This window comes from Bos indicus x Bos taurus, chromosome 29, assembly GCF_003369695.1.
Source record: "Bos indicus x Bos taurus breed Angus x Brahman F1 hybrid chromosome 29, Bos_hybrid_MaternalHap_v2.0, whole genome shotgun sequence".
NCBI lineage: Eukaryota > Metazoa > Chordata > Mammalia > Artiodactyla > Bovidae > Bos > Bos indicus x Bos taurus.
Window position 1 is genome coordinate 22,043,016 of NC_040104.1, and position 25,354 is coordinate 22,068,369.

Genomic DNA, 25,354 nt, shown 5'->3' on the forward strand with positions numbered 1-25,354 from the left:
AATACATCATTCACTATGTCCACCACATAATACAAATCATCAAGCAGAAAAAAAAAAACAAACAAAAAACAGGAAAATGTAACTGATAGCTAAGAAAAATTTTTTTAAAAGATACTGGCCCCAAGATGAACCTGACATTGAAATTAGTGAACAAAAGCAATAAACAACCATTTGAGATATGTTCAAGAGCTAAAGGAGAGGATTAAGAGGTGCAAACTTCCAGGGACAAAAGAAGTCAGGGGAATATAATGTACAGCATAGGAAACACAGTGAACAATAGTGTAGCAACTTTGTATAGTAAGAGATGTTAACTAGACTTATTGCGGTGATCATTTTGTAATGTATAAAAAACACCAGGGACTTCTCTGGAAGTCCAATGGTTAAGACTTCACCTTCCAATGTAGAGAGTGAAGGTTTGATCCCTGGTGGGGGAGCTAAGACCACACATGCCTCATGGCCGAAAAAACAGAACATAAACAACAGAAGCAATACTGTAACAAATTCAATAAAGATTTCAAAATGGTCCACATAAAAAAATCTAAGAAAAATATCAAATCACTATGTTGTACACCTGAAAATAACAGAATACAAGTCAATCATGCTTAAAGATAAATGAATCCAAAATTTAAAAATTAATTTAAAAGGAGGGAAAGAATCTAAAGGAAATTAGAGTCATATGAATAAACAGATTCCCAAAGATTTTCTTTGGGATTTTCTCCCAAGATTTTTATGTTTGGAAACAAAAACACAATTCTAAATGATCCATGAGTCAAAAAAATAAAATAAAATAATTAGAAAAAAAATTTGAGCCAGGTAACAAAAATCCAACACATGAAAAGTCGTGGCATTAAGTACAGTGAAACTTAGAGAGAAATGCATGATTTTAAATAGTTATATGCATAAATACTTAAGTGCGACACACAGGGCTTCCCAGGTGGCGCTAGTGCTAAAGAGCCTGCCTGTGGACGCAAGAGACAGGAGCCCCGGGTTCAGTCCCCAGGTGGGGAAGATTCCCCTGGAGGAGGGCACGGCAACCCACTCCAGTATTCTTGCCTGGAGAATCCCCGTGGACAGAGGAGCCAGGCCGGTTACAGTCCACGGGGTCACAAAGAGTTGGACATGACTAAAGTGACTTAGCACACACATGCAACACATAAAACTGACACAGGGCTAGTATCCTGAAAGTAAAAAGTGCAAGTGTTAGTCGCTCAGTCATACAACTCTTACTGATCCCATGGCCTGTAGCCTGCCAGGCTCCTATCCATGGAAATATCCAGGCAAGAACACTGAAGTGGGTATTCTTGGGGAAGGGAGAAGAGTCCCTTCTCCAGGGATCTTCCTGACGCAGGATCAAATCTGGGTCTTGTTCACTGCAGGCAGATTCTTTACCATCTGAGTCACCAGAGAAGCCCAAATGTCTCTATTTACAGAAAACACAACGGGCAGTTGAAACATGTAGAAACTGAACCACAGTGATGCAAATTCAGACTAAGAATTAGATAGTCAACCAGCTGGTTCTTCTACCAATAAATTACAAGGAGAAAAAAAATCAGACAGAGGGAGAACAAAGGGGGAACTTGCAACCAAAAGCAACTTAGACATCAGTCAATTTCTAGTATGGACTTTATTTCAATCCTGATTCAAAAAACTGTAAAAAGTAAGAATTGGAAATCTGAACACTGGATGGATATCAATGAAGACCCATGGGGAAAGGATAATCTTTTCACCAGTGCTAAATTAGATAGCCATATGGGGAAAAAAATGCTACCTGACCTCCTATTATACACAAAAATCATTTTTGGGTAAACCGTAGATCTAAAGGTGAAAGCCACAACTATAAAGCTTTTGGAAGATAACATAAAAGAAAATCTTCATGATTTTGAAGTAGGGAATGAGTGTTTAAGTAGGAAACAAAAACTGCTAGACAGAGGCAAGTCTTAAACTACATTAAAACTACAATCTTATATGAAGTGTGAAATAAGTCACAGAATGGAAATACACATGTTGTTGTTGTTCAGTGGCTCAGTTGTGTTTGACTCTGTGACCTTATGGACTGCAGCCCACCAGACTCCTCTATCCATGGGATTTTCCAGGCAAGCATACTCGAATGGGTTGCCATATGCCCTCCTCCTCCTCCAGGGGATGTTCCCAACCTAGGGATTGAACTTGAGTCTCTTATGTCTCCTGCATTGGGAGGCAGGTTCTTTAACAGTAGCGTCACCTGGGAAGCCCTATTTTGTACATATTTGCTGAATTAAATAGGAGCTGCTGAACTGAATTCAGAGTATGAAAACCATATCAAGGATGATTTCTAGAGTTTTGGCTTAAGAAACTAGGGGGCTAAATGTAGCACTTATTGAGGTGGGGGGAACTAGGGAGGAGTAGGTTGGAGGACAGGGATCAAAAGTTGTATTTGGTCAGGAGATGACTATTAAGTCAAGGGGAAATGTCAGGTAGACCATGGCTGTAAAAGTCTGGAGTTCAGGGGAAAGGTCAAAGCCAGGGACAACTTTGTTTATGAGAGTTACAATGGTTGGCTGACAATTTTCTCTCTTCTTTTATTCTTTTGGCCATGCTGTGTGGCACGTGGGAACTTAGCTCCCCAACCAGGGATCAAATCCTCGCTCCCTGCAGTGGAAGCTTGGAGTCTGAACCACTGGACCACCAGAGAATTCCCTGGTTGACAATTCTCAAGAACACAATTTCTTATTTGAGAATATACTGGCTTAATTCTTAGAAGTTGCCTGTAGGTTTAAATTTATTCCTCCTATGGGTTGTTGTTGCTCAGTCACTCATGTCTGACTCTTTTTGACCCCATGGACTGCACCACACCAGGCCTCCCTGTCCTTCACAATCTCCCAGAGTTTGCTCAAACTCATGTCCATTGAATCAGTGATGCCATCCAATCATCTCATCCTCTGTTGTCCCCTTCTCCTCTTGCCTTCTATCTTTCCCAGCATCAGGGTCTTTTCAAATGAGTCAGCTCTTTGCATCAGGTGGCCAACGTATTAGAGTTTCAGCTTCAGCATCAGTCCTCCAATGGAATATTCAGGACTGATTTCCTTTAGGATGGACTGGTTGGATCTCCTTGCAGTCCAAGGGACTCTCAAGAGTCTCCTCTAACACCACAGTTCGAAGGCATCAATTCTTCGGTGCTCAGTCTTCCTCATGGTCCAGCTCTCACATCTGTACATGACTACTGGAAAAACAATAGCTATACGACAATAATACCATTTACCAAGATATACAATATATGATAAACTCTATAAAGTTTCATGTTCTTGGCTTCAGACTAGAATAACTGGCTAATATTTATAAATCACCAAGAAACGGGAATACTGGGACACATTCAAATGTTAATATAAATTTCATTGAAAGAACAAAATCTTACTAAAATTAACAGGTGAAAAAAGCCAGGAATCAGATCAATTTCCATTACTTTCTTACATCTCCAACCTCTTTTATTCCTCACCATCTAGAAGTTTAGTCACCAATGAGTTTACAGAGTTAGCTATTCATTTTCAAAATAGAATTTATTTATGTAATAAAGAATTAAAATATGGCTGTGAAAGTAGAAAATAATATAGAAAAATATTTAATATGTGCAACAGTAATTCCAAGTAAAGGTAGTTAAGCACTAGAGTTTATGCTCAACTTCTATTTGAAAGACCAATCATACATATTAACTATACCAGAAAAAAACATACCTACTTGCAATTTTAATTATTGTTCAAAAACAGCTTTATATACCTGGTCAGGCCCTTTTAAGTACAAATCTTGGGGTATACATTTTGAAGCTGGCTTCACTTCACAGACTGACTGATAAATTTACTGTCCCACAAATAACAAGGTTTTTTTTTTTTTTTTAATTTATCCATGTGATTAAGTCAATGTGCAGGAAATATGTACTTTTTGGATGGAACCAAATGTTTTGGTAGAATGGGACAAGAGTATCGTTTTTCATTATATTGGTATAAAAGCTGGTAAACTCATGTAACCCCAGAGCATGGTTTCCACCAGGCGGGTCTCAATTCAGACGCTAAATGCAAATGAAGGAATATCTAAATGAATTCTATCTACCCTTTCCCCAAAGTTTCACTTACAGTTAGGATATAGATTATTATTTGTATGAAGAATATACAAAAGAATTGGAAAATGTTTGGCTAGAGGGAAGACAACTCTTCAGGGATTATTGTTTGCAGTTTGCAGAATAGATAATCTTCTCTAGGAAGAATAATGTCCACATAGCAGCACTATATTCACCAGGAATCCCAGAGCCAGTGGATCTATCATGTGACAGGAAGCCAAACCTTCTGGCTGCTCACAACATCACTCAGCTTCCCCTTGATCTTCAGGAAGTGTCTCTTGAATTCCAATCCATCACCCTATATTAGGAATATCCAAAACTCATGTTAAAAAAAAAAGACTATGCCATAAAATCAAACTTTCTTTAGTGGTACATAGAGACAAACATCCATAGATATGTCCAGCTATCCTCATCTTCAGGTCCTCTTACAAAGACAAAACACCTTCATAGAAGAAAAGTGAAAGTGAGAGTGGCTCAGTTGTATCTGATTGTTTGTGACCCCATGGACTATACAGTCCATGGAATTATCTAGGCAAGAATACTGGAGTGGGTAGCCGTTCCCTTCTGCAAGGGATCTTCCCAACCCAGGGACTGAACCCAGGTCTCCCGTTTTGCAGGCAGATTCTTTACCAGCTGAGCTACAAGGGAAGCCCACGAAGAAGAAATGGCTACATAAATAATTATGACTTGACTTTGGGCCCATTACACTGGGCCCAGAGAGCAGAAACCAATGGTATCTTGTTTGTTTCAACTGTTGATAGCTCTGGACCTAGGTCACTGTTTTTCATAGGTACTGGGAGTTTATAAACTAAAAATAAGCTACACAACTACACTTAAGTCTTGCCAAAACACTGTGGCAACAAAGCCAGTGATTCAGTTATGAGAAGGATTTCACTACTCTAGTATCTTAATTTAATTCCATATCAAGCATCTGGACAATAGTATTGCAGCAAGCTGCCAATATAAAGAAAGTGACCAACTCTTCCAGCCTTGTTCAGAGCCATGTACAATCTTTCAGGAAATATAGAAAATGCTATTTTGGTCTTATGTATCAAGGGCTTTAAAACTATAACCTCAGAACCACTAATTTCTACAGAAAGAATCAGAAATGTGAGTAAAACTCTGTATATGATTATGAATCACAAAGTAGCTTGGAACAGATAAAGGCTATTAACTATAATGTGCAAACATTTTGACAAATCACAATTTTTATGAAAAATACCATATACAAATTCAATAAGGAAAAGCTTAAAATGCTACAAAATGCCAAAGGTAATTAAAGATAAAAATAATCTACGACTATTTTTATTTTGTTATTTACAGATTACACAAAAAACAAAAACTTTTATAATAAAGAATATTATTTGAAAAACTGTTTTAGAAGACTAGATAATGACAAGAACAAATGTTCATAATATTAACTAAAAAAAACAAGTTAACATATATCTAAAATATAATGCCAGTAAAAACCTCCACATGAGTATTTCCATATAGCATGTATTACAAGTAATAGGTTGCTGCTGCTGCTAAGTCGCTTCAGTCGTGTCTGACTCTGTGCGACCCCATAGACGGGAGCCCACCAGGCTCCCCCGTCCCTGGGATTCCCCAGGCAAGAACACTGGAGTGGGTTGCCATTTCCTTCTCCAATGCATGAAAGTGAAAAGTGAAAGTGAAGTCGCTCAGTCGTGTCCAACTCTTAGCGACACCATGGACTTCGGCCTACCAGGCTCTTCCGTCCATGGGATTTTCCAGGCAAGAGTACTGGAGTGGGTTGCCATTGCCTTCTCCGAATAGTAAGGTTACCCTAATACAATATCAAAAATAAATCTGTTTTCTATGGATGATAAAATTAAACTCGATTCTTACTTTCTTCTTTACACTTTGTGTTTCTAAAATTTCTAAAATGAACATGTGATACTTCTTCAAAAATAACAAAACAAAGTTTTCTCTCTTAAAAAATGTGCTAATCTATATACCTTAGAAAGCCGGAAGTCAACTAAGATCTTCTCATCCATTTCTACCAGATTCACTTTGAAAATCAGCTTATTGTTTCTTCTATCAGTTGTTGATACAGTAACCTAAGACAATAAAAATAAGGTTAGAGCATATGTGTGGATAGAAAATACTCTAAATAAAAGCTGTAATCTCAGTTCAGTGATACTACTGGGATGCAAATTTGAGAAAAGCTTCTACAATAGGAGCTGTGCCGCCGAACATCCCATTCCTTCCAGGACTTTTCCTCTCCCGACGGGTACGTGTGTGACCACCGAGACCAACGTGTAAACAGAATGCAGTGCATCACTAGGGATTGAGTCTATGTGAATGGTTAGCAACAGAAGAAATTTAGTGTTTTATCAAAATACAATTGAAAGAAGAAACAATTGAAGAGAATGAAACCAGAATGAGAGGGAAAACAAGATTATTAAAACAGAAGAAAGAAAAAGAGAGGCTAGGTTTTTGGGTAAAAAGCTACAACAGTGATCAGAAGATGGCGAAGGTTCTAAGAGGTCTTTCAACTTCCATGTTCAGTGTTTTAGAAGCACAGGTTAGAAGACTGATACGGAAAGAAAGGCCCAGCCAACAGGCAGCACCAAGATCCCAAAAGTGGATGAGGCTGCCTTGGATCACCAGGCATAGAAAAGCCATCAACTTCAGCTGGATGGATAAGCCCAAGATCAGCAGATTTGTCTAGCTAAGCCCAGCCCAAAGTACAAAAACATTTTTAATAATTCTCATCTCACACAGGGAGGGCTTTCATTAAAAAGAGACAATAACAAGTGTTGACGAGGATGAAGAGAAATTGGAACCCTCATACATGGCTGGTAGGAATGTAAAATGGTGCTGCTGCTTTGAAAAATCATTTGGCAGTTCCTCAAAGGATAAACACAAGAGTTACTGTATGCCCAGCAATTCTGATCACAGGTATATACCAAAGAAACTGAAAACATCTTCTGGACTGACACTGTGTCCCCTCAAATTCAGATGCTGAAGCCCTAATTCCCAATGCCTCGGAATGTGACTATTCTGGAGATAAGGCCTTTAATGAGGTAGTTGTTGTTGTTGTTCAGTTGCTTAGTCGTGTCCAACTCTTTGCGACCCCAGGGACTATAGCACACCAGGCTTCCCTGTCCTTCACCATCTCCCAGAGCTTGCTCAAATTCATGTCCATTGAGTTGGTGACGCCATCCAACCATCTCATCCTCTGTCGTCCCCTTCTCCTGCCTTCAATCTTTCACAGCATCAGGGTCTTTATCAATTAATTTGGCTTTGCATCAAGTGACCAAAATATTGCAGCTTCAGCTTCAGCATCAGTCCTTCCAACGAATATTCAGGGTTGATTTCCTTTAGGATTAACTGGTTTGACCTCCTTGCAGTCCAAGGGACTCTCAAGAATCTTGTGCACCACCACAGTTCAAAGGCATCAATTCTTTGGTGCTTAGCCTTCTTTATGGTCCAGCTCTCACATTCGTACATGACTACTGGAAAAACCATAGCTTTGACTATACAGACCTTTGTTGACAAAATAATGTCTCTGCTTTTTAATATGCTGTCTAGGTTTGTCATTGCTTTTCTTCCAAGGAGCAGGTGTCTTTTAATTTAGAGGTGACTAAGTTCAAAGGAGACCATTCAGAGGGCCCTAATCCAATCTGACTGCTGTCTTCATTAGAAAAGGAAATCAGGATACAGAAAGTGACAGATACGGGGGATGTGTGCACAGAGAGGACAAAGCATAGGAGGGGACAGCAAGAGGGTGGCCACGTAAAAGCCAAGGTTCCAGAGGAAACCTGCCCTGCCAGAACCTTGGTCTTGGACTTCAGTGTCTAGAACTGTAGGAAAATAAATTTCTGTAAATAAACAAATAAATACCTCCTAGTCTGTGGTATTTTGTTATGATGGCCCTTGCAAACTAAAATACCTGTGTTCATACAGAAACCTGAATGCTCACAGCAGCATTATTCTTAACAGCCAAAAAGTAGATACATCGTCCCAAATGTCCATCAGTAGATAAATGGTTACACAAAACAGTCTATTCACATAGCGGACTATCATTCACCCATTAAAAGGAATAAAGTACTGATAAATGCTACAACATGAATTAACCTTGAAAATACTATGTTAAGTAAAAGAAGACAAACACAAAGGGTCATACACTATATGATTCCATTTATATGTAATGCCCAGAAATAGGTAATCCACAGAAAGTATATTAGTGATTGACAGGGAGGAAGGAACAAAGAATGACTGCTAATCGGTACAGAGTTTATTTGGGGGGCACTGGGAAGTTCTAGATTTAAATGGTGATAACTCCACAATCCTGCGACATACTTGAAACCACTAAATTGTACACTTTAAAATGGTTAAAGTGATTTTTATATCATGTGAGCTTTATCTTAATAAATCTACCTAAATTAAAAAAAAAGTAAGATATCTATATAAGTGAAAGGATAATCAGGCTGGCTTCAGGTTTCCTCACAGTAACATTTTCCCCTAACTTTTAATTTTGAAAGTTTACAAATCTACAGAAAAACTGAAAGAATCCTACAATAAATAACCACAAATGTTTATTGGCCTTATAAACCTAGATAAGCATGTTTACTTCTTTTTTACGTGATTGTCTTTTTTTTTTTTTTTTAGTTTTTAAACTAAGTTATAAGTTACACACACTACCATGTGTCTCCCGCAGACATTCTCTTACAAAGCACAGTATTATGATCACACCAAAGAAATCTGACACTGATACAAAAACATTATCTTACATAAAACTCATGTTCAAATTTTCCCAATTGTTCTAATAACATCATTTATAGCTTTCTTTTGGAGAAGGAAATGGCAACCCACTCCAGTGTTCTTGCCTGGAGAATCCCAGGGACGGGGGAGCCTGGTGGGCTGCCGTCTATGGGGTCGCACAGAGTCGGACACGACCGAAGTGACTTAGCAGCCGCATAGCTTTCTTTTTCTTTAAATCCATGATCTGGTGAAAGATCATGCATTACATTATTTATCAAGCCTCTTTAGTCTCCTTTAATACAAAATATTCCTTTCTCTTTGTTTTTCACAATATTAAGACTTTTGAAAAGCCTAAAGACAGATCAGAATGTCAGTATTATAAATATGCTATAACAATGCAAACAACAAAAATCAGCAATTGGGAGCAGGGAAGATGGAGGAAACATGGGATTGTTAATGGATCCATCTTTCACAGAAGGAAGCTCATCGCTGTTACAATTTAAGTATAATGCATAGTTTTAAAGAAAATAAGACTTGAATCTCTTAGTATTTGTAATAACCTTAGAGAAGTCTTCTTTTAAGAAATACTAGTTCTTAAGGAAAAAACATTGTACTTAAATTTCAATGGTTTCTTTTTCAAATTAAACTACTTTATATTTTTAATATATACATAAATGATAGCACTTTAAAATTTGTTTTTAATTGAAGGATAATTGCTTTACAGTATTGCATTGATTTCTACCAAATATCAACATGAATCAACCATAGAATGATAGCTCTTTTTTTTACTCAAATATTTTAAATTTTTCTTCAGGAAAAGATCTAACAAAAATCAATGAAACATACCTGATTCATACAACTTTTCTTCCACTGATAGCCCAATTTCTCACAAGTTTCTTTCAGGCATTGATAAGATTTGTCTGCATCCAATTTGGTAAAAAATCGTGTCATTCTTTTGACTAAGCGCTGCCAGGGGTTCTACAAGTCAAATAGAGGAAAGCTGAATAAATGATCAGATCTACCACCAAAAGTAATCATACTATAGCTATTTGGCCTGAAAATTCTTTTTTTTTGACTTCAGATTCTTATACGTAAGTGTCTCCCCTAGGGAATTCCCTGGCAGCCCAGTGGTCAGGACTCTGCTTCCAGTGCCTGGGTTCAATCCCTGGTTAAGGAACTAAGAACCGCATGCCATGATGTGGCTAAAAAAAGAGAAAAAAAAGCCTTGAGTCTCAGGATTTCTCTGGTGGTCCAGTGGCTAATACTCTGCACTCTCAATGCAGTGGGCCCAGGTTGGATCCCAGGTCAGGGAACTAGATCCCACATCCTGCAATGAAGACTGAAGATCTTGTGTGCCACAAATAAAACCCGGTGCAGCCAAATAAACATTAGAAAAAAATGTCTCCCCTAATTCTCTCCTCCATGACCAAAAAAAAAAAATCTGTATCAAGTGTTAATACTGTATTTCTTAGATTGACAAAAAAAGACTTTAAGACAATAAAAAATAGAGTTGCCATTATTTATTTGAGGAACTAAATTCCCTTACCTGTGAGGATCCTGGAGTGCCGAGCAATTGACTATTCAGAAGCATGTGATCAGGACAAGTAGGCTGGGAAAAGCTGATCCCTTGTACCAGTTTGTCAATGTATGAAGGGCTGGTATCCCATAACGAAAGGCCTGTCCGTGGTTCTGGCTGAGAACTGGAGTACTTCACACTTTCTTCACTGAGGCATTATGATATGGAGAAAAATATAGCTTTAAATAAAGTTCTTTAGGCCTTTCTTATAAGGCATTATCATTCTCACACTGAAAAAAATTATATTCATCTTCAGAAAACCTTATGTACATGGATTATTTTTCATGGGGACTATTATATCCAACAACTACTTGATTTTTTATTAATTATTAACTGACCTTACCTAGAAGCACAGTTTACTGGAGAGAAGTCCAAGTTGGATTGAATGTGCTTAGAGAATCCACCAGGAGACTCTGATACACCACTAGAAGTGGCCCGGGGCCTCTTTGCCCCTAAAAAAGAGACCAAATACAAATGCTTTCCCAGTTGGCAACTGGAAGAAGCAAAACCATACCTAAATTCATTTCTTAAACACAAAATACTTATACAATAGATAGTGGCTTTTCCTACATGATTTTATGAGATATGTAGTTAGGAACTTCTGACTCGGACTCACTTGTCAAATTGCGCAAACTACACATTTCATAAATCTTGACCTATAAGTATGTCCCAAGTGCATAGTGTCAATGTTAAGGCAGTCATTTTAATGGTACCGTTTTTGGTAACAGAACAATGTTCTATGAAGACTGAGAGACCCAGCAACAGGATCAAAACCTTTTAAAGTAAAAAATAATTCGTGATAATGACAATGAAAGTTATGAATCTGCTCTACCCAATCTTCTTTGCTTGTGAGAGAGTCAATTCCTAGGTAGGTTGATAAGAAGTCCAAGGTTTCCAAGGAGGAGAAAGGAATCTGGGGCTCTCAAGGAGAAAAGGTCAAACCTTCTTTCTACATTGCTTTGTCTTAGTCAATATAACAATGTTTCTTGCTCAATGACATGTTTCTCCTCAGTAAGAACTTTCTGACTAATCCTGTCATCTTAAAATGTGTATTATGGGGGTGGGTGGTAAGATCTTTCTATTGTTCGTTCTAATCTTATTAATTTAAGATGTATGTTGTGGGAGTTGGGTCTGATAAGGCCTTGATAAGACTAGCTGGCAGGGGTAGGGGGCGGGCATTCTCCCTTCTGATGTCTATGTCATACGCTTTCTTAGTCCCTTTTCACTTTAATAAAACTCTGCTATACAACAGCTCTTGAATGATCAAGGCTGGTCCCTGGTCCCAAAGTTAAATCTTCTTTGAAGATCACTAATCCAAGATGGTTCACAGTAAGCTATCTGCTGCTGCTGCTAAGTCGCTTCAGTCATGTCTGACTCTTTGCGACCCCAGAGACAGCAGCCCACCAGGCTCCCCCATCCCTGGGATTCTCCAGGCAAGAACACTGGAGTGGGTTGCCATTTCCTTCTCCAATGCATGAAAGTGAAAAGTGAAAGGGAAGTCGCTCAGTCGTGTCCGACCCTCAGCGATCCCATGGACTGCAGCCTTCTAGGCTCCTCCATCCATGGGATTTTCCAGGCAAGAGTACTGCAGTGGGGTGCCACTGCCTTCTCTGAAAAGCTTTACGAAAAATAATCATTATAGAGAACAGGATGCCACTGTAAATTCACGGCTACTCCCCTCCACTGGATCCTCACCCCTAACACGCTATGCTACATTTCTCTAATCCGTTTCCTCTTCCTTTCCCCATAATGATTCTTTCAAAACTTCTGTACTCCTGTCAAATTACCAAGACACCCTCCAGTACCTCATTACTTACATATATCTCCCATTTCAGTCATTGGAAGCTCCCTCAATTTGCCACTACCAAATCTAATTTACTTGTATTCCTACCTGTCCTCTCTTCCCTTCCATCCTCCCATCAAATGTTCATTTCTCCACTTGAAAAGGAGCCCATACCCTCCTTTCTCCTTAGGGACCTTGCTGCTTTTTTCTTTCCTCTCTCTTAGACTTTTAGCATCTTCCTCCCAATTGGATCTGGTGGCTCAATGGTAAAGAATCTGAAATTCTAGAAAGATCTTTTAAAACCAAATATATAAGTATGTCATTTTCTTGCTTAAAATCTCCCAGAAGGTTTTCCCATGGCCTTCAGTTAAAGCCCAAGATTCTTAGCATGGGTTATAAGGTCCTCCATGGCTTGGTTCCTATCTACCACCTCATCTCAAATCTCTCTCCCTCCCCTCCTTCTCTACTCACTTATTCACTCCATGAACATTTATGAAATGCCTACAATGGACTACACACTGTACTAAGCACCGGTGATGCAATGCTGAACAAGCCAGACATGGTCCATGCCTCACCTGCCTTTTCCAAGCTCCTCAAATGCACTACTTTCTAACCACCAGGTCATCCCTGATGCTGCTGCCGTATTTGGAATCTGCCACTCGTCTTGCTGCTACTCATCTGGCTAGCCCCCCTTTAATCTTCGAATCTTAGATTTAATGTTATTTCCTCAGCAAGGTAAGCGTTCTCTGTCACTTAAGATTAGGTCAACTACTGTATAGCTCAGAGAACTCTGCTCAGTGTTTCGTGGCAGCCTGGGTGGGAGGGGAGTTTGGGGGAGAATGGATACGTGTATATGTATGGCTGAACCCCTTCGCTGTCCACCTGAAACTATCACCAGTGTCAATCAGCTATACTCCAATACAAAAGAAAAAGGTAAAAAAAAAAAGACTTGGTCAAATTCTTAGCTACAGTACCCTGATTTTCTACTTTATAATTATTAATGAACTAAAAATTATTTTTTTATATTTCTGTTTTTTGTACCAGAGGCTATCATCTCCACGAGGACAGAGACCACAGCTATCTTGTGTTGTTGCCTTATGCTGACTTTACAAGTACCTTTTCTTTCGCAAAAAAAAAAAAAACACTTAAAAAAAATTTTGTATTTTAAGCATATTACCTTTCTTGAGTGGTTTGTTGTACCATCTGTCTTTCTTAATGTCTGAGATGGTAATCCTTACTGATGGGTTCTCAACTAAGATTTTATGTAGCAGAGCTGAAAACAAAATATTAAGACAACATTTACAAGAGTCATGCAGATTAGAAAAGCCTATAGCTTGTAGTGTAAACACACATTCTCTATTGCTCTCCTTATGTCCAAATATTACTTCTGGGAAGAGAAAACAAAGCCACTAAATTTTTGCTTGAATGTCATGCAATTATTCCTTGCTACTGTCTATATCTTTGAATATTCTTCCCAGATCAGACTCTCAGTTGTTTGCAAATAGAACAAGAGCCAGGTGGAAATGTTTCTCTCCACTTGATGATATTTACACAAAGATAATAAAAAATAAATAAAAACCCTGAAAACCCCTATTTACACAAAGATAAAAAAAAAAAACCTCATCCATTTTCAATACCAAACTTCATTGTTCTAACATATCATATTAAGTTCTCATTCACACAATTTTATAATGAAAATTTACTTTCCAATAACTTTTTAAGAGACAGTAATAAAAGCAACAATCATCCTAAAACCTTAATTTTATTGATAAAGAATTCATACACCTCCCAATACCAAAGAATCTTCTAATGGACCAAAGATTTAAATGGAAAACAAAACAAAACAAAAAAAGCCATGAAAACACAGGTAATTTTTTTCTACTGTTGAGGGTAGAAAAGCGGCACCCCACTCCAGTACTCTTGCCTGGAAAATCCCATGGGCGGAGGAGCCTGGTGGGCTGCAGTCCATGGGGTCGCTAAGAGTCGGGCACAACTGAGCGACCTAACTTTCACTTTTCTCTTTCATGCATTGGAGAAGGAAATGGCAACCCACTCCAGTGTTCTTGCCTGGAGAATCCCAGGGATGGGGGAGCCTAGTGGGCTGCCGTCTATGGGGTCGCACAGAGTTGGACACGACTGAAGCGACTTAGCAGCAGCAGCAGAGGGTAGAAAAAACCTTTCCAAACATGACAATATAGTCAGAAATCAAAAAGGACAAGATACTAGATTTAAATACATAAAATATAAAACTTCTGTATGTTCAAATAGCATAACATAAAGTAAAAATACATGACAAACTGTCAAAAATACTTGTAACAAATGCAATGATATGACACTAATATTTTCTTAAAAACGTCATATAGAATAAAAGGAAAACTTCCTACCAAAAATGAGCAAAATAGACAATTCCACAAAAACAGACAAAAAAGCTAATAAATCCAAAATGGATGTACAACTTCAATGATACTAAATTTAAAATAAAAATTTTAAAGTTAGAATATATTTCTTATAGGTAGGCCTATTAGATCAGTCAAAAAGAAAAATGTGTAAGGGGCTTCCCTGGTGGTCCAGTGGTTAAGACTCACTGATTACACTGCAAGGGTACAGGTTCATTCACTGGTGGGAAAACAAAGACCCGTATGCCTCAAGGTGTAGCCAAAAAATAGCTTAAATGTAAACTAGGTAGACTGTGATGAAATGGTACAAACTTTCTGGAAAACAATCTGGCAAAGTAAACCATAATAATTAAACGCTGTATACATCTTTGACCCTGCAATTCCACTTCTGGGGTTTCACTTTAAATAACTGAGACGTATGTACAAAGATTAAGGTATATGGATGATAATCATCTCTCTTTCACAACAGTGAAAAATTAGAAAAAATTCTGAATCTCTAAAAAGGTGAACCGTAGAAATGTAGTAAGGCAAGTCCATATAGCAGAATACCATCACAGCTTTTAAAAACAGTGATGAATACTTACAAGTATAGTCATGAAAAAGTGTTCACTTAGCATTAACACACACACTCACACAAAGTTTACAAAATAACATGTATAGTGTGATGTCATTTTTTTTGTGAAAACAAATATACTTATAAATAATATACATATATAACAAACATATATACTTACATATTTTCTACTACAAAACACAGAAGCAGATATCAAAATATTAAAGGAAGCTATTTCTGAGTACTAGAATTATAGGGTTGGATTTTTAATATTTTATTTATTATTTTTCTACTTTATCTACAAAGATCATGTATTATTTATATAATGAATTAAAAGTTAAAAGAAAAATATACATTAAAAAAATTCAAACAGCACTAGGTTTCATTATCCAGGAAATCAGTACTTTATATCAAGATAACCCAGTTACCTAGAGGAGCAGAATCAATTTTTTTCCAAGGGTTGAGGTATGTTTTCTTTTCTTTCCAATCACAATATTCCTGACAACTATCACTAGGCTGGTCCCACGGCAATTCTAAAAAGGAAACAAGACTTGGTTTTCTGAATGTTCAAATCATTTTACAGTAACGATTTTAAGGGAAAATAATCAGTGACACAAATCCATTAAAAGTTTTCTTCAAATTAATTAAATTATGGTTTAAGAAATTTTAAAGACACTTCTAAGACAGATAATCCACTTCCGTCTTACTATTTCCAAAGTATTCACATAATTTTAAGAGAGAGCTACTGTGATATTTCATTTAATAGCTACACATAAATCATTTTTTTAAATCTTTGGGTTTAAAAGTTCCAACTTAATTATAAATAGGTTAATATTAAAATACTATAACATAAATATGGACCTCCTTGATTTATTTCATTTATATTGGTACAGGAAACCTGGTTTTCCAAAGGACAGGAATTTCATCATGATTAAACAGCTCTTACCTCCAGCCAACATTGCAGTAAGTACTATTCCACAGGACCAAATATCGACTGGCTCTGCATGAAATTCTTTTCTCTTTAGAAGTTCTGGAGCAACATATGGTAAAGTACCACACATCTTGTTTAACAAACGCTCCCGATTATTATGCCGAAACACGGTTGCCAAGCCAAAGTCAGAGATTTTGAGGTTATCTAAGCCAAAGGAAAAAAGGATGGCACCGAATGAGAATGTTTTGTAAATAGGCATGCTTACAGGGGCTTCCCAGGTGGCGCAATGGCCAAAGAATACACCTGGCAATGCACAAGACTCGGGTTCATCCCCTGAGTAGGGAAGATCCCTGGAGGAGGAAATGGCAACCCACTTGGTGTTCTCGCCTGGAGAATCCCACGGACAGAAGAGCCTAGCAGGCTACAGTCCATGGAGTCACAAAGAGTCGGACCCGACTGAGCAACTGAGCACACACAAATACTTAAAGGAATCAAGGTTTACTGGAAAACTGCTGGTGTTATTTTAGATTTGTGGAACTTCTCTACCTTAAAGTGATCAAAAATAAATTGTAATAAAGAAGAAATAAGAGACATCATCATATAACTAAAACTAGAAAAAGGCCTCATGACTTCTATTAACGTAAGACAAATACTGTCAATATACACACAGCATGGACCAGGTTATAGAAGATCCTGGAGTCAAAAGGGTCTTCTAGAAAAGAGCACTTAAACACTGAGAGCAGAGCCATGTCCTCACCCGGCTGTGCAGAGGCAGGAGGTATCAATAATACTCTAGGCACAACGTTCTCAGAGATGTAAAAACCCAGCTGGCTGGAAAGAAGCATATAAAGACACATAGAAACTCAAGATCCACAAACCTCCAGAGCTTCTCATCAAGGTGGCTATGTTTATAAAAGGAGGAGTAACTCTGTACAAAAAACAAATAAGAAGAGCAAATTTCCTCTCTAACTTCCCACCTTTAAGACACACAAACCGTAGGCAGAACTTTCACCTTAACTATACTTACTGAATATTTACCGTAACTGAGTGGCAAATTAAGAAGCTGCCTTGAAATTTCAGTAATGCAAAAGCCTTGATCCTGCCTTTGTAAGGCTGTATTAAAATGATTTTGGTATAAGTGACAAAATGCTAAACTTACCCCTTTCATCCAATAGGAGATTTTCGGGCTTAATATCCCTGTGAGTTATTCCAATACCATGCAGATAAACCTAAAAGAGAAGCAGAGGGAAGCATATCAGAACTGAGTAACTTATTTCACTAAGACTAATTTTAAATAAAAGGAAAAGAGACCACTGTACCTACCACCCCTGCCATAAGTTGATGGAAGAACCTCTGAGCATCTTGTTCAGGCATGCCTATGTCTGGCTCTATAAGAATTAATTGTGAAAGTTAGTTTATCAGGTAAATACAGTCAGGCATCAACCACATAGTTTCCTAATTCTAAAGTTAAACATCTATGATCGTACTTTTGCAAAGAAAATCTAATGCTTACAGTGAAATGATTCTGGAGTCCACTAATAAATATATTGCTAACAATTCACATTTCCCCAGCTGTTAAGTGGCAAAAATAAGTTAACATCACAGGAAAATTAGAGAATAACAAAATATAACCCAAATCAAGAATGCAAGATACACCTTGAAAGCCCTGACTTATACTACTTATGATTTACTTTATATCCTTCAAATTCACCCCTAATTTCTTCTAAAGGCTATGCCAATATTTTTTCTACTCCTGAAATGTAACTGTCAAAGCAGAAGCCTAGGCAAATCTGATTTCCTAAATATTTAACAACAAATTTAAATTTCATATAATTTCTCACACCACAAAGCCATGCATGTCTATGAATTGATTTCTTGTATACTCAATTCTTTTCTGAGATACATTTCTTTGGAGATTCTAATAATCACTTTTTAACTATTAATACATCTAAATAATAAATTTAGGTCCACAAAATATATTTTATGTACTTCTTGGTATTCTTTAACATCAAGACTTTTAATCTTTAGTAGCAAAAACAGTACTTAATATATATATATAAATCCTATAAAATTCTCAATTATTTCACTTATATAACAACCTCTTATTTCAGATCTGTAAATGAATGCAACAATTTCATGAGACTAGAATATCTACAAAGAAAACAACTGCATAGGCATACAATACATTGCACTTAGGATACTTCACGCACCAAGAAACCACAGCTTATCATTCTTACACTCTGCAAAACAGAAATGCCAACCAAAATCACTTATACAACTTGGGGAAAAATTTCTTTGATGATTCTACCTATGTATTCAGTGTTGACATAAGTTGTAAAAACAAAAAAATTTACTCCAGTTTCACTATTGCATAAGCAATTCTGAATGGACAGTGAACAAACAGAAGCCCCAAGATTAAAAGACAAATTTAAAAACTTATTTAGCAGAAGAATTATCTGAAATTTTTTCCATACCTATTCTATCAAAAAGTTCTCCCCCACTGCAGTACTCCAAAAATAGATATTGGATATTGCCTTCTCTTCTGTGACCGTAAAATTTCACTACATTCTCATGATTTAACATTTTATTGATACAGATCTCTTTCTTAATATTTTCTGGACAGTCTACGGCACGTTTCATATCCACAATCTTCACTGCAACTGCTTCTTCAGTTCTTCTATTCACAGCAAGTTGAACTCTAAAAAGAAAAAGGAAGAAATATAATATTCCAGACATTTGAACTGTATTTCTTTTAAAACTTCAAAAGATTAAACATAACTCATCCAAAACTATTTTACCTTCATTACTTTCGCCACCTGGAAGAAACCATGGGAATGGTTTCTGCCATGTCCTCAACAGATAATACTCCTTTCTGAAATGTGAAGTATAATAGCTAATGCTCCAAAGAAGTCATTACGTTGTACATCCAAAAGTAATATATAAACACTTGATAGATTAAAAATGGAATAACAGCAATTCTGGGCCACATCACACATATACATGCTCTATTCATGTAATTTCTCTTCCAGTTTTACTGAGATATAATTGCCATAAAGCACTGAAATGATTACCACAATAAATTTAGTGACAATCCACTTTTTACAGATAAAAAATTTAAAAAATAGAAAAAATAACTTTCCTTGTGATGAGAACTCTTATTATTTACTAAATTTAATGTATAACTTATAGCAATGTTAATAATATTAATAATGTTGTACATTACATCTCTAGAACTTATTTATCTTATAACTGGAAGTTTGTAGCTTTTGACCATCTTCACCCAAATACCCCTCCCCCCACACCCTGCTCTGATAACCACAAATCTCATCTCTTTTTCTATAAGTCTGTTTGTTTTTGAAGTATAATTGACTTACAATGCTGTGTTAGTTCCTGTTACAAAATAGTGATTTGATATTTCTGTACATTTCAAAACGATGACCACTGTATGTCTAGTTAGGATATGCTACCATACAAAGATATTACATAATTACTGACTATACTCTCCAATTGTACATTTCATACTGGAGAGTTATTTTGCAACTGTAAGTTTGTACCAGTATTTCTCTCCCCCTCCCACCACCCTCCCCTCTGGCAACTACCTGTTTGTTTTAACTCTGTTTCTCTTTTGTTACTTTTGTTCATTTGTTTTGTTTCACCTAGTAAGTGAAACCATACAGTATTTGTCTTTCTCCGTCTGACTTATTTAAACTTGGCATAATACCCTCCAGGTCCACGTTGTCCCAAATGTCAAGATTTCATTCTTGCCCTAGTCATTTAATTTTAATAACACTACCTAACATTATGTCTATGGTAAATGTTCTAAGTACCTACACGATATGTACTATTACTGCCATTTTACAGCTGAAGAAACAGGCACACAAGGATATTAGGAAGCTCACCTAGGGACTTCCTTGGTGGCCCCCTGGTTAAGACCCCACCCCATGTTTCTACTGCTTGGGGCACAGGTTCAATCTCTGGTCCGCCTCCCTGCAAGCAGGATGGCACGGCCAAAAAAGAAAAAGCTTGCCTAAGCTTCACAAAACAAAGGCCAGTAATGTGGCTCCAGTCTGTTCATTTGCTCATTTAACCACTATGTTTAAATCCCAGGAAAGAATATATGGGAGGAGAAACCGACTTCAGAAATCTCCTCTAAATTTTAGGGGAAAAATGCTTTGCTTTGCTGTTTTGCACCCCACCCCCCCCAAAAAAGAAGAAAAAACAGTTAACCCTTACAAAAGACTGTGTAGCTTCAGTTTCCCAAAGTTTTGGAATTTGCATGCAAAGATCTGTTCTTTTGGGCGCCACAGTGTTAAAATAAACAATTCCAGAACAATGAATATGTACTCAAAGGAGACAGAAAACTAAACAAGTGTGAAGGCGGGTAAAATGGACTCGGACTCACTCTCCATAGGCACCTTCTCCCAGGGTTTGCACCAAGTCCCAGTCTTCCACAAAGGGCACTGCCATGACTCCACTCAGTCCCGCGGCTGTAAGAGCAGGAACCCAGAAAAGACGGTTGGTGAGGACGAGCCTCAATCATTTCTAAAGCCTCTGAGCTCCGCCTCTTGCCGTGATTCCCTCAAGATAAATCAGCTCCTGGTTTCACATCATCCGTATTTTATCCAAGTCTTTTAAAGCATGAGCAAATATCCTAAACTGCGGCATTTGATTGATAACTCACAAGCCCCACTGCCACGCAAACCCAAAGCTGAAACCCCTCTTTCTAGGCGGCAGAGGAAATGTACTAGCAGCGCCGAGGAGCTGGCGACCAGTGCTGTACGGTGGGGACTGGTGAAGGGGGTGAGAAGTGAAGTCTCGGGTTAGAGTAAGGGGGTGAGGGCTAGTGGAGGAGGAAATAACCGCGGGGACCGCAGCCACTCCTCCCCCCCCGCTCACTCCCAATTCCCACCCCTACCCCGTCCCCCAAGGCCAGGAGGAGCCCGGGGCGGGGCCAAAACTGCCCCAAGAAGCGGAAGGAAGGGCTGGGTGGCACGCGGACCGCCGGGCCCCAAACCTTGGGGGCTCCCAGCCAGCAGAGGCGGCTTCTCTCCAGTCCCTGTACAACGGGGACCCCAGCCACCATATTCCTCCACCCTCCGAAACCACCCCTCCGAGGGAGCCTCTCCGATCCTTTGGGATCGGAACCGAGAACGTTCTGTCACCGTGCCCCTCCTAAATCATGTAGTCCCCGAACCCCAGCTCCAGGAGCCCATCCCACTCTACCGGCCGCCCTTCCTCACCAGGCCGTCCTTTGCCCGCCACCACAGGAATCCAAATGCAGGGCTTTTCCCGCCAAAACTTGCTGGCGTCACATTGTCGCAAACGCGCGCTCCCTTGCCGTAAAGCAGAGAGGTGCGCGTTCCCGGCCCGGCGGATCTGCAGATTGGCAGCGCCTGGGGCCAGCGTTGGTCCTCCGTGCCGGCGGAGACCGGCAGGACCAGGGTTATTTTGGAATCGGGACGAGATCCTGGCGGAAGAGGTTCTGGAACTGCGGACTGCATCGGTTGCGAATGACCTCCGGGCCCAAACGCGAAGTGGGACTCGGCCTGTGACTCGGCCTCGCGCTCCCGGGGAGAGCGGCCCCGCGGGGCTCGCTGCCCGCCACCGAACCCCCGAGCACCTCGCCCCGTGGCCTGGCAGGGTAATCAGGAGCACACGCCGTAAGAGCTGCTTCAGTGACTTTAAAGCTCGGCCCAGGTAAAACTGGAGCCTAGAAGCTGGGAACAGCTGTCGAGAATTGATCCTGTTTAGAATGAAAGGAACTTTGTGATGTGAGCGAGAAGCATCAAACACTGGCCACACAGCAGTGGGGTGGGAAGGCATCCGGGTGAAGAAAGCTATTCTTTTGTGGCTTGAAATAATGTCAAGAAAACCAATTTTGCCCTGTCTTGTCCGAACAGGCACCAAAACAATACCTCCAACTCAACCTTTTTGAAGGAAGTGCAACTGCATAGCTTAGTTCTACCCACTGTCTTTAATGTATAAGAAACAGGCAAAACAGCGTTTTGTATAAGCAAAAACGCTGCGTTTTTACAATGCATAGTTTAAAAGCATAATAACCAGTTTAGGTGGGAAAGTAAATTCTGGGAAAGAGATTGGCTAGAGAACAAAACAATGTGGAAAAACTGAAATAGATACTCCCTCTCGACAGTAAAGACTAGGAACTCAAGGCGCAAGTAAGGTCATCTTCATCAAATTCTCCAGTCCTTAAAACTGGGCCACATACATTTAACGTAATTAGCTCTTGATTGTGATACTGGTAAAATAAGTGTATAAAAACGCACGCACTGGATTTAAAGTCAGGGACAAAAAACAAGTCAGAACACTTCGAAATTCAACCACGCCTGAGGTTTCATGTAAGTTTTCCAGGTTGTTTACTCCATTGTCTCTAGTTTCTGCACGGCCTGTTGCAAGTAAATATGAAGCGAAGGCCTGCACAGTTCTTTGTGTCTGGACACAGTAACGGTATCTTACCCTGAAAAAAAATGAGGTATACACATTTCAGGCAGAGGATCAGCTAAAGACAGCATATGGGAGAATAGATACAAAAAGCTCTGTTCCTTTCTGAAACCTTACTAAAATAGTAAATTTTAATAGTAAATATTAAAATATTCCATTAATTTAGTTTAATATTTACTATTAAAATTTACTATTTTAGTAAGGTTTCAGATTGGAATAAAGTTTACTATTTTAAAGTAGACTTTTTAAAGGCAATAACCTACAAATATAGATGAAGAAATAAAATTTTAACATAGATGAAAGATGAATTCCATCTTAGAATTGCCTAAAGGCTCAAGTTAAATTAGTTATATGACAACATGTAATTGAATGGTGTTTTGCAGGTGGTGCTACTGCTAAAGAATCCACCTGCCAGTGCAGGAGACACAAAACACAGGTTCAATCCCTGGGTTGGGAAAATGCCCTGGAGTAGGAAGTGGCAATCCACTCCACAACTGAGCACACACATACATGTAACTGAATGAGGCAAAAGTGAAGTTGTTCAGTCTTGTCCGACTCTTGGTGACCCCATGCAGGCTCCTCCATCCATGGAATTTTCTAGAAAAGAATACTGGAGTGGGTGCCATTTTATTCTCCAGGGGATCTTCCCAATCCAGAGATCAAACCCGGGTCTCCAGCATTGCAGGTAGACACTTCATCCTCTGAGCCACCAGGGAATCCCTGGTGGTAAATGAGGCAAAGGTGAGGCTAAAAGATGGTGAAGGACTATTTATGAAGCAAACAGATCCCTGGTCTCCTCCCTTTTCTCTGTAGGGAAGGAACTGCCCCTCTCTAAAGTAGGTCCTAGACTTGAGAGGGAAAATACATGGTTATCTAAACTGCAGAGGATCAGGCCCAGTTAAGTCTTGGGTACCTAACTGAAAACAAAAGGATTAAGTTTATACACTGCAGGTTATTTTCCAATCCCAAAGAAAGGTAATGCCAAAGAATGTTCAAACTACCATACAACTGCACTCATCTCACATGCTAGCAAAGAAATGCTCAAAATTCTCCAAGCCAGGCTTCAACAGTACATGAACCATGAACTTCCAAATGTTCAATATGAATTTAGAAAAGGCAGAGGAACCAGAGATCAAATTGCCAACATTTGTTGGATCATCGAAAAAGCAAGAGAGTTCCAGAAAAACATCTACTTCTGCTTTATTGTCTACGCCAAAGCCTTTGACTGTGGATCACAACAAACTGTAAAATTCTTCAAGAGATGGGAATACCATACCACCTGACCTGTCTCCTGAGCAGTCTGTATGCAGATCAGGAAGCAACAGTTAGAAAAAAAGGAGTACATCAAGGCTGTATATTCTCACCCTGCTTATTTAACTTTTATGCAGTGTAAATCATGCAAAATACCAGGCTGGATGAAACATAAGCTGGAATCAAGATTGCCAGGAGAAGTATCAACAACCTCAGATATGCAGATGACACCACCCTTATGGCAGAAAGTGAAGAGGAACTCAAAAGCCTCTTGATGAAAGTGAAAGAGGAGAGTGAAAAAGTTGGCTTAAAACTCAACATTCAGAAAACAAAGATCACGGCATCTGGTCCCATCACTTCATGGCAAATAGATGGAGAAACAATGGAAACAGTGAGAGACTTTATTTTGGGGCACTACAAAATCACTGCAGATGGTGACTGCAGCCATGAAATTAAAAGATGTTTGCTCTTTGGAAGAAAAGTTATGACCAACCTAGAAAGCGTATTCAGAGAAGGCGATAGCACCCCACTCCAGTGCTCTTGCCTGGAAAATCCCATGCACAGAGGAGCCTGGTGGGCTGCAGTCCATGGGGTCACGGAGAGTTGGACACATCTGAGTGACTTCCCTTTCACTTTTCACTTTCATGCATTGGAGAAGGAAATGGCAACCCACTCCAGTGTTCTTGCCTGGAGAATCCCAGGGACAGGGGAGCCTCGTGGGCTGCCGTCTATGGGGTCGCACAGAGTCGGACATGACTGAAGTGACTTAGCAGCAGCAGCAGACAGCATATTAAAAAGCAGAGACATTACTTTGCCAACAAAGGTCCGTCTAGTCAAAGCTATGGTTTTTCCAGTAGTTGTGTATGGATGTGAGAGTTGGACTATAAAGAAAGCTGAGTACCAAAGAATTGATGTTTTTCAACAGTGGTGTTGGAAGACTTGAGAGTCCCTTCAACAGCAAGGAGATCCAACCAGTTCATCCTAAAGGAAATCAGTCCTGAATATTCATTGGAAGAACTGATGCTGAAGCTGAAACTCCAATACTTTGGCCACCTGATGCAAAGAACTAACTCATTGGAAAAGACCCTGATGCTGGGAAAGATTGAAGGCAGGAGAAGGGGACAATAGAGGATGAAATGGTTGGATGGCATCACCGACTCAACAGACATGAGTCTGAGTAAACTACAGGAGTTGATGATGGACAGGGAGGCCTGGCGTGCTGCAGTCGATGGCGTCGCAAAGAGTCAGACACAATTGAGCAACTGAACTGAACTGAAGGTTAAACCTCTGAGCCTTTTTTCCTCACTTGACTCCCAGAAGTCTGGCAGCCTGGCTTATATTCTTCCAAGGACATAAAAGCCATCTCAAGGAAATCTTACCTACACAGAAAAGATTTAAAGATAGCGATATCAGGGACTTCATAATGTTAACAACTCAGCCAGATCACAGGAGCATGAAGCCCACATTCAGTAATTCTCTACCCCACCCCCAACCCCCACCCACTTCCAATCAGCTTTTTGGGGTCCTTTTTTTAAAAAAAGAAATATTTATTCATTTGGCTGCACGGGTCTTAGTTGCAGTATATGGGAT

The 25,354-nt window shown here is 39.1% G+C and overlaps 1 protein-coding gene across 2 annotated transcripts; it reads right to left on the minus strand.

Moving 5' to 3' along the window:
• Positions 1-1,605: 1,605 nt before the first annotated feature.
• On the minus strand, positions 1,606-23,540 carry CHEK1 (checkpoint kinase 1). Of its 2 annotated transcripts, none has more exons than XM_027532193.1 (13): positions 21,295-23,540; positions 20,457-20,541; positions 18,529-18,752; positions 17,378-17,442; positions 17,214-17,283; positions 16,070-16,258; positions 15,552-15,656; positions 13,352-13,447; positions 10,735-10,843; positions 10,362-10,539; positions 9,662-9,793; positions 6,064-6,165; positions 1,606-4,385 (listed from the first exon to the last, which is right to left on the minus strand). In XM_027532193.1, the coding sequence occupies exons 1-13, from the start codon at positions 21,875-21,877 to the stop codon at positions 4,290-4,292; spliced, it is 2,034 nt and encodes a 677-aa protein (XP_027387994.1). In that variant the 5' UTR covers positions 21,878-23,540; the 3' UTR covers positions 1,606-4,289. The 2 variants fall into 2 exon arrangements, with proteins under 2 accessions (XP_027387994.1, XP_027387995.1); XM_027532194.1 differs by lacking the exon at positions 21,295-23,540 and adding an exon at positions 18,853-18,926 and having other exon boundaries at positions 4,290-4,385; positions 20,457-20,916.
• Positions 23,541-25,354: the final 1,814 nt, after the last annotated feature.

Bases quoted from the DNA above. Each gene is read 5' to 3' on its own strand.
- CHEK1 (XM_027532193.1), bottom strand. From the start codon at position 21,877: ATGCCTTCCCACCCCACTGCTGTGTGGCCAGTGTTTGATGCTTCTCGC. The intron at 16,259-17,213 runs GTAAGTTTAGCA...CCTTTGGCTTAG, and splicing joins TCTCCTATTGGATGAAAGGG to ATAACCTCAAAATCTCTGAC. The intron at 4,386-6,063 runs GTATATAGATTA...TTCCTAATATAG, and splicing joins TTGACTTCCGGCTTTCTAAG to GGTGATGGATTGGAATTCAA.